The following is a 13,191-nucleotide window of genomic DNA, read 5'->3' as shown; positions in this document are numbered from 1 at the left end:
CCAGGAAAAGACTCCTTGCTGACTGAAAGGGGACTATCTTTCTCCCACTGGGGCCCAAGCCTGAGGCCTGAAATTCATCTCTGATCAGAGTCAGAAGAACTTTATCTAGTGTCCAATGAAGACATAGTTCACTGGACTGAAGTCCAAGACAGTATCACTTAAGACAGGACTCAGGAAAGCAGGTACGAGACAGACAGACAAAGCTGCACTTGCACAGCAGGGTCATTCCTCCATCCATGCATTTTTACAGTCATTCAACACCCGCCTGGTAGATGCCAGGCACGCAAACGCCAGTCAGGCTAACCCGAGAGACGGGCGTGACCACGCCTCGGCAGCGCAGTTTGGCCGGTGCTCTCACTGGGCTGGACAAAGTGCCTGGAGAGCCTGGGGCAGGCTGGGCGACTGTGCCCAGGGGATGAGGGCCATGGGAACATGCGACTTCCCAGAGCTTTACGAACTGCCTAGGTTTATTGCCACCCTTTTTTTGGTCACGATTTTTGCAAAATAACCCTTATAACAAAGGGGCTTGTGTTTGGCAAAGGAGACACAGAGGGGTGGGGATGTTTCCCATCAGGTAGACAAGAGCCCAAAAAGGAAGAGCAGTTGGGACTTTTGAGGAAAGAAAACATCACCCTGGGGACTAGAGGAAGAAGGAAGTGGACACAGGGAAGTTTTAGGAGATGTGTTCACTCACAAGACATTATCTGAGGTCCTCCCGTTGCCAGGCCCAGCACTGGGCACAGGGATTCAATGGCGAGGGGAGTGACCCCTGACCTAACTGTCAGAGCCTGTCGTCCCGAGGGGGCGGGCGTTAGGCCAAAATATAACCATCAGTGGTAACAGGTCTACAGAGGGAGCTGGGGGACTGAGGGAGGCTTATCCACCGGGAAGCCCCATGTGGGCTCTCCACGGTGCCCTCACTCTCTGAGCGGGGGGAGTCAGGATAATGGGGCTGTGAGGGCTCCTTCCTGCGGGGAGGCCTCCTGCAGGGGTCTGTACACACCGGCCCCTCCCCAGGCAAAATGAACTCCTCAGTCCTCTGCCCTCCCCCGGCGCCTTTCCCTCATGCTGTTCCAGGGTGGACCATGCTGACCTGAAGTGTGTCCACCTTTATGCCTGTCTCCCCTATATTAGTAACTTCTTGAGGTCAAGGAACCTCTCTTACTCATCTTCATGCTGGCTCTGTATTGAATGAACAAACGAGTGAACGAGTGTCCTTCATCTTTAGACTGTCGACATCGGGAAACAGGCCTAGACTACTGTCTTCACGGCACTATCTAAATGAGTCGGGGTCAGCAAGTTTAAATATTGAACTGAAACCAAGATTCGTTTTAACAAGAAAAAAATACAAAAATCCCTCACTCGTGTTATGGAAATCAATAGCACAAATGTAGGATTCATGAGGACTCACTCATTCCACAAACATTTATTGAATGCCACCGAGATTCTAGTCACTGTTTCAGATGCTGGGTATAGAGGCTGAAATCCAGACAATGTCCCTGATGCCACAGAATGTGACTTAAATGTGACTAGAAAGGAAGATCTAAGGGTTTTAAGTCACCACAAGTGTCATGTGAGTCCTCAAGGTAATATGGCAACAACAACAGCAAAAAAAAATACAAATTCTCACCTGGTTTTACCTGCGCCCAGAGAGGGTCAGCGCCCACAGCATAACAGACCTCACATTTCCTATGCTGGTCGGCTAACATCAGCAGCTCGGAGGTCATCATAGGTCCCCTGTATCAAGATGGACTTCGAGAAACCAAGTGGTGTGTTTGCAGGAGTACGGTCAGGCCCACAGATGTCTGAGAAATGATGGCAGGAATTGTACGTGCTGGTCTAGGGGACCAATGGTGAGAGGAGATGCAACGGCAGTCCTCAGACACTGAAGGAACCATCTGTGCGAGGCCAGGTGGAAATCACAAGGCAGCAGGTAGAGTTTCTTACAAGGAAAACTGCTCCACAAAGGTATGGGGAGAACTTCTTCCCTAGGGACGAGATCTCCCACCCTCAGGGATGCTGCACAGAAAAACTGTGCTGAGACCACACCACACTATCAAAAGATCAGACCAGACTTTGAGTCCCATCAACTGGGACTCTATAGTTGATCCCCCATTCATCAGGAAGGCAGGATTTAGGAGTGGGGGCTTTGGATTCAGAAAGAACTGGATTCTAGTCTTAGACTAGGAAAAGTTACTGCACACTCTAAGCCTCACTCCCTCACTTGTAAGAGGGCGGTGACGGTCTGCCTCATTCCCCCTTGAAGATTAAACGAGATGATTTACATCAAGTGCCATTGAGTACTTCGCCTGGCCCTTGGTAAGATATCAATATATGTTAGCTAATGGTAATATTAAGTGCTCTTCATTTCATGTGACTTATTTCAATTGATTTAGATAAATCATTTTGCTGCAAGTCTAATTCTGCAATCTGCCATCTCGCATTCACTAAAGCAATTATTATAGTGATTTAAAACTATAAAGTAGAAGCATTTTAGAGAAATTCAAAATGTTTTATTCTCTAGAGACATTAGGAAAAAACTAACAGTCCAAAAAGGGATATTTAAGGATCTGACTCAAGGGACTTGTGATTAAATTGAGGGGATGTTGGGAAGTGATTCATATATGGAATGGCTGAGCTTGGCTGGAGCATAGCAACCTCAGAGACCCCCTCTCTCCATGGGAGACCTCCTTCAGACAACAGAGGTAACAATCAATCCAGCAAACTGATTTTATAAGAACTAAATCATGCCAGATGAATTAAAATTCCTCCTGTGACAGAAAGACAGGCTTCAATGACACAGGGAAGCCATGGATATCAGATCCTGTGGCTTTGGTTAAGTCTTTAATTCCAGCCTCCCTAATAGCTGAATCTAAAACTTAATTGAATTCTTTTGGCAAGTGGAGGCTCCCCAGGCACAGCAATGAAAGGCTTGGAGTCACTCTTTAAGGAGAAGGAGGCAAGAAAGTCTTCCCTTTATGGGACTGGCCCCCTTCCTGCTGAGAAATGCAGAATTCATTCAATAAACACTTACTGAACATCTGTGAGGTGTCACTCTGGGTTGGACTAAGAAATGGAAATGAGATTTACAAGCAGACATGCTTAAATGGGGCTTTCTGGTAGATATGGGTGTGGAGTTGAGGTTGGAGGGGCCACAGAAGAAATGGAATCTTTGAGCTGGGGTTTCAATAGGGTAGGGTAAAGTTGGGGGCACTTTTAAAAAAAAACTGTGGGATCAGAAAGGCACTTGGAAGAATCTAGGTTAAATTTATGCAAGTGGGAAAAATGTCAGCAGCAAGGGATGCAAGGCAGGGCACGGGGGGTGGGGGGCAGGGAATCGAGGAAGAGCTGACAGGGTGAGGGCAGGGTTAGCTGGAGTGCCTACCCATTCAGAAAACCTAAAATCCTAACCGCAGGCTCCACGCTCTGCTGAGCAAAAGATATGAAGATGAATTAGTCCTCTCTCTGCCCTCAGAGCTCCTGATTTGGGGTGGCTTCAATTTGACACTAAAGGAGAGTGACCAGGGGCCCAGAAAGAAGGGATTCTGGAGGCCGGAGGGAGCTGGAGGTAAGACTGAAGGGCTTGGGAGGCTGTGTGGTGCAGACTGGGGCAATTTACTTGAATCCCATGGGCCCTGACAGATGACCTCCAGAGACCTGCTCCAGCTCTAGAATTCTAGGGACAAAGCCATTATTGTTGGTTTTACAATCTGGATTCTCCAAAATCCAGCTTTCCCTTTTGTCCCCCATCAGAAAAGGACTGATGGAAACAGGAAAAGTGGCATTCTGGCTTCCTCCCATGACACAGTCACTGTGGGCTGGTGGGTGTCCCCCAGAAGCCTGGAACTGAATTCACAGGTGGAGCACTGACAGAAGATGGATGAGGCCAGGGGAGCAGGGAGGAGAAGAAAAATAAAGAACTCTGGCTAATCCCCCAGGGCAGCTGAAATCCAGATGTGTAGCTCTGACAGATGACCCACTCTGACTAAGGACAACCAGTTGCTAGTCTGAAAAATCCACAGGAATCAAGCCATTTTTCTAAAGGCTCTAAAGGGAATGCCAATGCACTTTCAGGGGAGGCTTGATTCCATCTTGATCTTCAGAAATGTTCCTCTCCACTGAGGCTAATGGAAGGCTCTAGGGAACTGAAATGATCCTGCCCACCTAAGAGTCTTGCCAATTTTAGGGTGCTGTTCCAGGACTGGAGCTGAGCCCTTCCTGTGAGTGATTCAGGTCTTCAGGACCACCTGACTGGCAGGGCCCCATGAGTGAGCATGCTTGTCCTAGACCCCACCTGTTGCAGGAACCAGATCTCATGATGCATGATGGGAAATGACTCAGGATGGCAGAGTAATAAAGGAATAAGCATTGGAAACAAATATGTACATATGTAGCCATCCCATAATAACTCACACCATACACACACACACACATACACACAAACACACATACATTTCCAGTCACCAAGGCAACCATTCTCTGAAGCTGTACTTTGTTCTTTTTCACACTGGACCTTTTTAACCTTATTTCCTTGGAGTACAGCTCTGGTCTTTTGAGTCTCTACTGAGAAGCACCACACCTCCCCGGGAAATGCTGTTTCATCTAACATTTACCAGGTTGCTTTTGAAGGCTCACGTCTTATCCTCATTCTGACACTGAATTCAGCCAACACATCTTTTGGAAACTCGCTGGTGTTGCATCAGCAATACCATTAGCCACTATGATTGCTATCTTAAGTCAGAAAAATCAGACAAATGTAGTGTAGTGTTATGCCCTGCACAGTTTCACTGACAGTTCTCACTTTAAAAAAAAATCACACAGTTCATGTGAAAAAGGAGCCAGCTTGGTCCTAAAAGATGGAGACCGAGTCTCAGGATTAAAGTGGCAGCTCTTACTTATGAAGCACAGATTTCAGATGACTGATCTTTTAAGGTAGTTGACATTCCTTTTCCCCTCCTTATATGTTATGCTTCAAATTAACCTCATTTGCTATTTTAGATGTCAGTATTCAAATGCCAGTAACATAGAGAGGTCAGGAAGCAGTTAAAATATTCTTACCCAAATATTGATCTGGCTTTGATAACATCCATGTAATAAGGAGTGAAGTTTTTTCTTCCTTTTTACGTCACCAACACGTTTATGATTAAAGGTCAGTCTGTGGCAACAGTCTAGTTTCATCTCTACCCTACAATTATTAGTGTCTGCTTTTAAAAAAAAAATCTAATTTGTGACTGAACTGAAAACGGACCAGAAAGTTCTTTGCATATTTTTCTATCAGATTTCTGTCAGAGAGGGGATGGTAAGAGTATCTAATGTGTAGTTGTAATCCACTTTCATGCCCTGCCTCGTATAAAGCATCGAGGAATCATAGGGTAGCGAGGGGAGTCCCTACTAAGAAGCAACTGCTTGAAAAGTAAGCTTAAACGCAAAACTAGGGATGAGGCGGCCGGCATACATTTTGCCCTGAATACTAGGATTATGGATTTCAAAGCCCGAGACGAGGAAAAGGGGGGAGCGAGAAGGAAGACTCCACCCAGGCAATCTGGGTCAGTCTATAAATCAAGGGAGAGAGGAGCCAGGTGGCCAGTGGATGGAGTGACCGGCTGGGTGCACAGGCGGCCAGAAGAGGGAATGGGCCAAAACCGGGCTGCGGCGACTCCAAGCGGGCGGGAGGCGTGGGTGGGCTGCGGGACAGGCGCGCGGGCCGGGCGGGCAGTGCTCCCACCCAACGCGTCCCTGACCAGTGAGCAGGCACCGGGGGAGGCCAAGAGGTGCGAGCTTCCCCGAGGCTCGGGGATTAGCTCAGCCTTCTGTAAAGGTCTCAGGTTGGCCCCGCTCCCTGGGCCTGGGTCCGTCAGTCCGTCTGTCCGTCAGCAGGCAGGTCCCGTCTGCCTGTCTTCCACCTCCCCCGACCCCGACCATTCAGCACCGAATTCTCTGGGGGGGCTGGGCTGCCCCTGGCGTCCCGCGCCCCTCCCGTTTCCCCCTCCTGTGCCCCCGCCTCACAGCGCCGGGGGTCTGCCGGGGCCGGGCGCACTCACCCGCGTGCAGGCCGCCCGCCTCGGGGCTGCTGTCCGGGGCGGCGTTGCTGGGCGGCGCATCCGAGTCGGTGTAGGTGAGCCAGGTGGACTCCGTCTCCCGGGTCCAGCTCTCGTAGTAGCGGGGCTCGATGGCATCCGCCCGGCTCCCGCCGCAGCCCATCCTCCCGCGCTGCGGGAGCGCGGGGCGGCCGCTCGGCTCGCAGCTCCGGCGGCGGCGGCGGCGGCTCAGCCGCGGCGGCGCAGCCCGGGCCGGCGAGGAGGCGGCAGCGGCGGCATCGCGTCCCCGCGCCCGCCGCCCGCGCCGCGGCCAGGCGCCCAGCTCCCGCGGCGCCCGCCACCCCTTCCGCCGCGCCCTCTCCCCACGCGCCCCTCCTCTCCGCCTCCAAGGCCCTCCCCTTCCCCAATCTCCTTCCCCACCTCCCCTCGCCTTCGCCGCTCCCCTTACCCCGCCCCAAGTCAAACGCTCCCCGCACCCTCCCTCGGTTCGCCCCAGCCGGCCGAGGGGCGCAGGAGCAGCGGCCTGGGAGCGGGGAGGGCGGGGGCCCACGAGGGGATCAACCCCGAGGGCCAGGGTCATCGCTCCCAGGCCCTTGCGCATCCATCTACTCCTTCAGCCCCCTTATTTCATCTCTTCATCCATCCTGCCTTCCTCCTTCGTTCCATTCATCCATCCTGGGGACTTATGAAGGGATCCTAAGCTTTCTGGCCTCCTGTTTCAAAAGCTGTGGACCTGGTGACAACCTGGAAACTGGGAATAAGGTATTGCCGCTAAGAATCAGGGAGCAGTCAGAGCCCGTTCCTGTCCTAGTTGGAGCAGGGAGTAGGGCCATAATAGAGTGAGGCTATACTCTGTCACTAACACCCTTTCCAGTTCTGTGACTTCAAACTGTTCTCAAGAAAACAAACGAGGATAAGGAACCGCAGAGCACCTGGAACATCCTCTATGGATGGGGCTGGGAGGCATGGCTGGCTTCCTTCCAAGCTCAAGGGCAGCCCTGACATTCTCGGGGTCCACCATCCAGCTGTCAGCATTTCATTCCCTGGTGCACACTCAACTCTTAGAGCTCAGACTTGGGTGAGGCAACGAATTTACTTGTCCCAAAGGAGCCAGAACATGTGGTAAAAAAAGGAAACTGCCTTAAAGAGACAGCTAAGAAAGAAGGGTTGGGAAAATAAATCCTCTGTGACCAAGTTCTGCCGGAATGTCATGGTGTTGAATAAGTATTTTTTCCACTCACTCAACACATATAGATGTATATAATTGAAATACAGATGGTGTACAATATTATGCTAGTTCATAGTGATTTGGCATTGGCATACATTATGAAATAATCACCACAGTAAGTCTAGTAACCATCTGTCCCCATACAAAGTTATTACAATATTATTGACCATATTCCTTATGCTGTATATTACATCCCTGTGGCTTATTTATTATATAACTGAAGGTTTGTAACTCTTAATCCCCTTCACCTATCTCACTCACCTTCCCACTTTCCTCCCCTCTGGCAACCAACCTTTTGTTCTCTGCATCTGAGTCTGGTTTTTTTGTTTGTTTTGTTTTGTTTGTTTTGGGTTTTATACAAGTGAGATCAATCAGTATTTGTCTTACTCTGTTCGACGTATTTCTCTTATCCCAGTAGTCTCTAGATCCATCCACGTTGTCCAAAATGGCAAGATTCCATTTTTTAATGGTTGGGTAATATTCCATTGACTGTGTACCACACTGTCTTTATCCATTCATCTGTAATGGACACTTACACTGCTTCTATATCATGGCTATTGTAAATAATGCTGCAGTGAACACTGTCATGCGTATATCTTTTCAAATTAGTGTTCCTGTTTTCTTTGGGTAAACACCCAGAAGTGAAATTGCTGCATCACATGGTAGTTCTAGTTTTGATTTTTTCCTGAAAAACCTCCATACTGGTTTCCATAGTGGCTGCACCACTTTACATTCCCATCAACAGTGCATGAGGGTTCCCTTTTCTCCACATCCTCATCAACACTTGCTATTTGTTGTCTTTTTGATGATAGCTATTCTGGCAGGTGTGAGGTGATATCTCATGGTGATTTTGATTTTCATTCCCCTGATAATTAGTGATGTTCAGCATCTTTTCATGTGTCTTTTAGCCATCTGTGTGTCTTCTTCGGAAAAATGTCTATGCAGGTCCTCTGCCCATTTTTTAAATTGGATTTTCTTCTTTATGTTAAGCTGTATGAGTTCTTTGCATTTTTGTATATTAACCCCTTATTGGATAAATCATTTGCAAATATCTTCTCCCATTCAGAAGGTTGCTTTTTCATTTTGTTGATAGTTTCATTCACTGTGTCTTTAATCTTTTTTTTTTAACTGTGTCTTTAATCTTTAATCCATTTTGAGTTTATTTTTGTATATGGTGTAAGAAATTAGTCTAGTTTCATTCTTTTGCATGCAGCTGTCCAGTTTTCCCAATACCGTTTATTGAAGAGACTGTCTTTTCTTCATTGTATATTCCTGGCTTCTTTGTAATAGATTGACCATAAGTGCATGGGTTTATTTCTGTGCCCTCCATTCTATTCCAGTGCTCTATGTGTCTGTTTTGTGTTAGTACCATACTGTTTTGATGACTGTAGCTTTGTAGTATAGTTTGAAATCAGGGCATTGGATACTTCCAGTTTTGTTCTTTCTCAAGATTGTTTTGGTATTGGGGTCTTTTGTGTTTCCATACAAATTTTAGAATTATTTGTTCTAGTTCTGTGAAAAATGTCATTGATATTCTGATAGAGATTGCATTGAATCTGTAGATTGCCTTGGGGAATATGATTATTTTAACAATACTAATTCTTTCGAAACCATGAGCATGGTATATCTTTCCATTTGTTTGTGTCATCTTCAGTGTCTTTCATAAATGTCTTACAGTTGTCCAAGTACAAGTCTTTTACCTCTTTGGTTAGAATCATTCCAAGGCATTTTGTTCTCTTTGATGCAATTGTAAATGGGATTGTTTTCCTAATTTCTCTTTCTGAAAGTTCATTTTTAATGAACAGAAATGCAACAGATTTTTGCATATTAATTTCATATCCTGCAACTTTACTGAATTCATTCATCAGTTCTAATCATTTTTTTGGTGGGCTGAATAGCTTGGGTTGAGTGTAGTCACTCATTGCACACACATTTCTGAACATCTACCATGTATTTGTTAAGCTTCTCCAGGACCAGGACATTGTCTCATTTAGCTTGGACTTTTTAAGAAGGAACAATTCAATGCCTTCATACAGGCAGTGCTCATCAAAGAGCTTCTTAATAAATGAATGACAAGGGGCAATATGGGGATGTGGTTAAGAATATAGATTCTAGAGTCCAACTCTCTGAGTGGATCTTGATTCTGCCACTTACCAGCTGGATGGCCTTGGGCAAGTTAGTACCTACTGTGCCACAGTTTCCTCATCTGAATGGGGATGATTAATTACGTGAGTATGTGTCAAGGCTTGGCAGAGTGCCTGGCATGTAGAAAGCACTCCATCAATATTAGCCAACACTGCCTTTAGGGAAAAGGGGCAACAATGGCATCTGTCTCCCTTAAGAGAAAATCTCTGAAATGATGGGTTTTCAGGAGAGAGAATGCCTGTGAATTTGCTTAGCACATAACAGAAATCTGGTAAATGGTAGTCTGTTTTCTTTTCCTTCCTTTATGATGTGACTACTATCAACCTTCTTGCAAATAAAACTTACATCATCCCTACATATCATTATTGACAGAGCAGCTAATCTATTTTTTCATGGACTCTTTCTGGCTATTACATAGTACCATAAATTCAGAGAAATTTTGAACCCAGAAAAACTCAGAGATCAGCTGATCCAGTACTTCGATTTTACCAACCAGGAAATCATATCTCAGAGAGGTTTATGGAATCACCCAAAGTCACAGAAGAAGGTGCTATCTCTGGCAGAGCTGAAGTTTCAACGTGAGCTCGGAGCCTCTACTGGCTCTGTGCTCTTTTAATTACACTTTTCTAGTTAGTACTGAATTTTCTCCCAAAACTTTAAGAATAAGTGTAACAAATTAAATGTAAATATTTACGTATTACAACTGTAATAAATTATGGTAAACCATCTGCTCAGAATCTATAACTCAACTGGCATGAATTGGTCATTTTTTTCCATCAAGTTTAAAAGCAACAACAACAAAAAAGTGAATTATTTTAAAGAGGGGGTAGGGTTGCAGTAGAAAATTGGAAAGCCTTAGCCAAAGCTATCCAAAGCAATAAAGTCGATTATGCCTTTAAAAACTACTGCTGAGTGGTATTTGTTACATGGTGGGATTCTTAAAGTATCTGTGGCTTTAAGACCCCTTGTAGTGGGTACCACCCCTGGCTCATTTCTATGGAAACTAGAGCAGTGCTTGAACCCAAAGCCATTCCACCTCCAGGTCTTATTATCAGCATAGCAGGGGTTCTGCCCAGCTATGGTGAGCTGGGGAAAGGAGACCTTCAGTGAGGCAGTCAGTGTCCAGGACAGAATAGAAGCACAGGGCCCCCAAACCTACCACTAGGATCAGTCATCTGAAAATGAGTAAAGATAGATTCACTAAGTTATAAGTTCCAATTTTCCAAGTGAAAAAGTAATACCAATGAAGAGCAATAGCAGCAATTATTTCTGGCCAACAGGGTGCAGACCCCAGGTAAATCTCTTTTGTCCTGAATGCCAACCCTCTGCAACTACCCCACTGCTCTGGATTCAGTGGAGCAAACCAGAACTGTAGCCTCATGCTCTCCCTCGGGAGGATTTTAAGGCAGTTTCCACTGAGCACCCCCTCCCAGTCCCCAGTCTTGGCTAGTTGACACGTCCTTATTATTCTACAAATTGTAATTTTTGTCATAAAGGAAGAGAGCTCAAGGTTAGCAACCCCAAGCACAAAATCTGATTCCATTCCCGGCATCTGGGTAAAAAAGTCAGCAAGTGTCCTTTGACACGGGCGCATTTGTGCATCTCTTGCCTTTGAAGAATGACTCCATGCCCAGGAGAAATGTACGATGCCCTTGGCATCCAGGTGATGCATACAGATGGGGTAAGCATGACAACCAGAGTGGAAGCAAGAAAGGGAAACTGAAATATTAAAATGGCGAAAGGAGAAATGAGTTTTTGACTTGGTTGAAGAGGTTAGAAAAAAAAAAAGTGAGAGAAAATTTTGAAAAAAAAAAAGAAAGAAAAGAAAGTAAATGAATATGCTACCACAAAACATTTATATAGGAAATGAAATTTAAATACAAATGAAACACTATAAATTCTCCCTCCAATAATCTTTAAATCAAACAATTCTCATGAGAAGAGAGGTCTGCTCCTTTGGGTTAATTCTAAAGAAATTCAGCAAGTTCTTTCAGGGTCTTCAGAATCTATCTCAGTGCATGGATTAATGTCCTATGGCATGTTATCTTTGTCTTCAAGCCTTGTACGGGGTGAGTTAGCAATACGGTCCTCCGCACTTCCTCTTCTCCTAGACTGCGGAAAGGTTGAGTAATCTGCAAAGGTTACTCTAAATGTCAGGAAGAGAAAAATTAGAGCCTGGATCATTCCATCCATACACATGGAGTCTTACTTCTCTTTAGAACAAAGGAAGGACAGACTGTAACTTCTTCCTGTGTTTGGAGAAAGAGCGATTTTCTATGGGTTTGGATAGTGCCTTCCATTGTGTTATTAAGGCCAGTGGTCCCATTCCCGGGCATCAGTTCTGATTGTGCCTTCACCTTGAACCCATGAGGATTTTGACAGTAGGTGAATCTGAAGTGGTTTGAGATGCGGCAGGCACTGTAAGAATATAATCTGATGAAAAGAGAAGAACTGAAATAGAGGGAATAAATTTTGGCTGATGCTTCTGGCCAAAGGTTGCTAGTGCCCGATGCCAGGAGCCCAGAGTACGGGGCTTGGGTTTCTAAGGAAAAGCTCAAGATGTAGAGCAGAATGTTCTCATCTCTGACCACGGCCTGGAGCATTGGAGGCAACTTGTTTCTTGGGGCTCTTGAAGGTACTCAGAAATGTTCACATAGCACAATGTAGGCCAGATAATTGAGATTCTTTCTCTGAGAGAAGAGAGCACTCTCAGACAATTTTCGTTTGCTGTTTGCTTAATTATAGGACAGTTAACCTGGATTTCCAATGATTAAAGAGATGTGGTATAGCTTACTCATTTCCCTTTGCGAAGAGATTCTTGCCTATTCAGTCAAAGCAAATAAACATGACTCCCAGGCATCTATAAAAATACAAATTGATTTTCGTATCTGTTATACTGCTCCTTAGGTTGGGGCAGGCTGTTAACTAGGCTTATGTATAAAGTTAGATCACAGCACAGCAAGCCCAGGGCAACAGATGGCGGCATTTTTTTATTGAAATATAGTCGATTTACAATGTTGTGTTAATTTCTGGTGTGCAGTGTAGTGATTCAGATATATATATATATATTCCTTTTTATATTCTTTTTCATTATAGCCCATTACAAGGTATTGAATATAATTCCCTGTGCTAAACAGTAGGACCTTGTTGTTTATCTATTTTATATACAGTAGTTTGTATCTGCAAATCTCGAACTCCCAATTAATCCCTCCACTCCCATTCTCCCCCAGTAACCATAAGTTTGTTTTCTGTCTGTGAGTCTGTTTCTGTTTTGTAAATAAGTTCATTTGTATCATTTTTTAGATTCCACATAAGTGGTATCATATGGTATTTTTCTTTCAACATTTATTGAACATCCATTGAATACTAGTTTCTTTTCTAGTTGCTCAAAGTATAGCTGTAAATACGGGTTTATATATCTTTCTGGCTTACTTCACTCAGTATGACGATCTCCAGGTCTACCCATGCGGCTGCAAATGACATTATTTTATTATTTTTTATGGCTGAGTAGAAGATGGTGACTTTCTCTCATCATTTCCCAGGTGAGGGGAAAGGACCACAGTCACTTACACTGTCAATGCCATTTTGGTGGCTGCTGTTGTGACTGATGCCTTCGTCAGATTAAGTATGGATAGAGAAGGGAGGGGTGAGGCCCTGGCAAGCCAGGCCATCTCTCAATCCTGTTCCCTTAACCTTAATGTGGGTCAGTTTGCTTTCCACTAGTCTTTCATCAACAAAAGTGATTGCCTTCTCCTAAATGAAAAACATGACTTCCTGATT

General features: G+C 45.3%; 1 protein-coding gene across 2 annotated transcripts in view; it reads right to left on the bottom strand.

The window, feature by feature from the left end:
- Positions 1-6,372, bottom strand: part of BAALC (BAALC binder of MAP3K1 and KLF4) — a 57,876-nt gene extending 51,504 nt beyond the window's left edge. The window contains exon 1 of one of the 2 annotated variants that reach the window (XM_074352627.1): positions 6,042-6,372. In XM_074352627.1, coding sequence (XP_074208728.1) covers positions 6,042-6,201 — 160 coding nt within the window. In that variant the 5' untranslated portion in view covers positions 6,202-6,372. The remainder of the gene's footprint in view (positions 1-6,041) is intronic. The other variant, XM_074352626.1, reaches the window with a different exon arrangement.
- Between the last annotated feature and the right edge of the window lie 6,819 nt (positions 6,373-13,191).

The sequence above is a fragment of the Camelus bactrianus genome, chromosome 25 (assembly GCF_048773025.1).
Source record: "Camelus bactrianus isolate YW-2024 breed Bactrian camel chromosome 25, ASM4877302v1, whole genome shotgun sequence".
In the NCBI taxonomy this organism is placed as follows: Eukaryota; Metazoa; Chordata; class Mammalia; order Artiodactyla; family Camelidae; genus Camelus; species Camelus bactrianus.
This window is presented reverse-complemented; position numbering and strand designations above follow the sequence as displayed.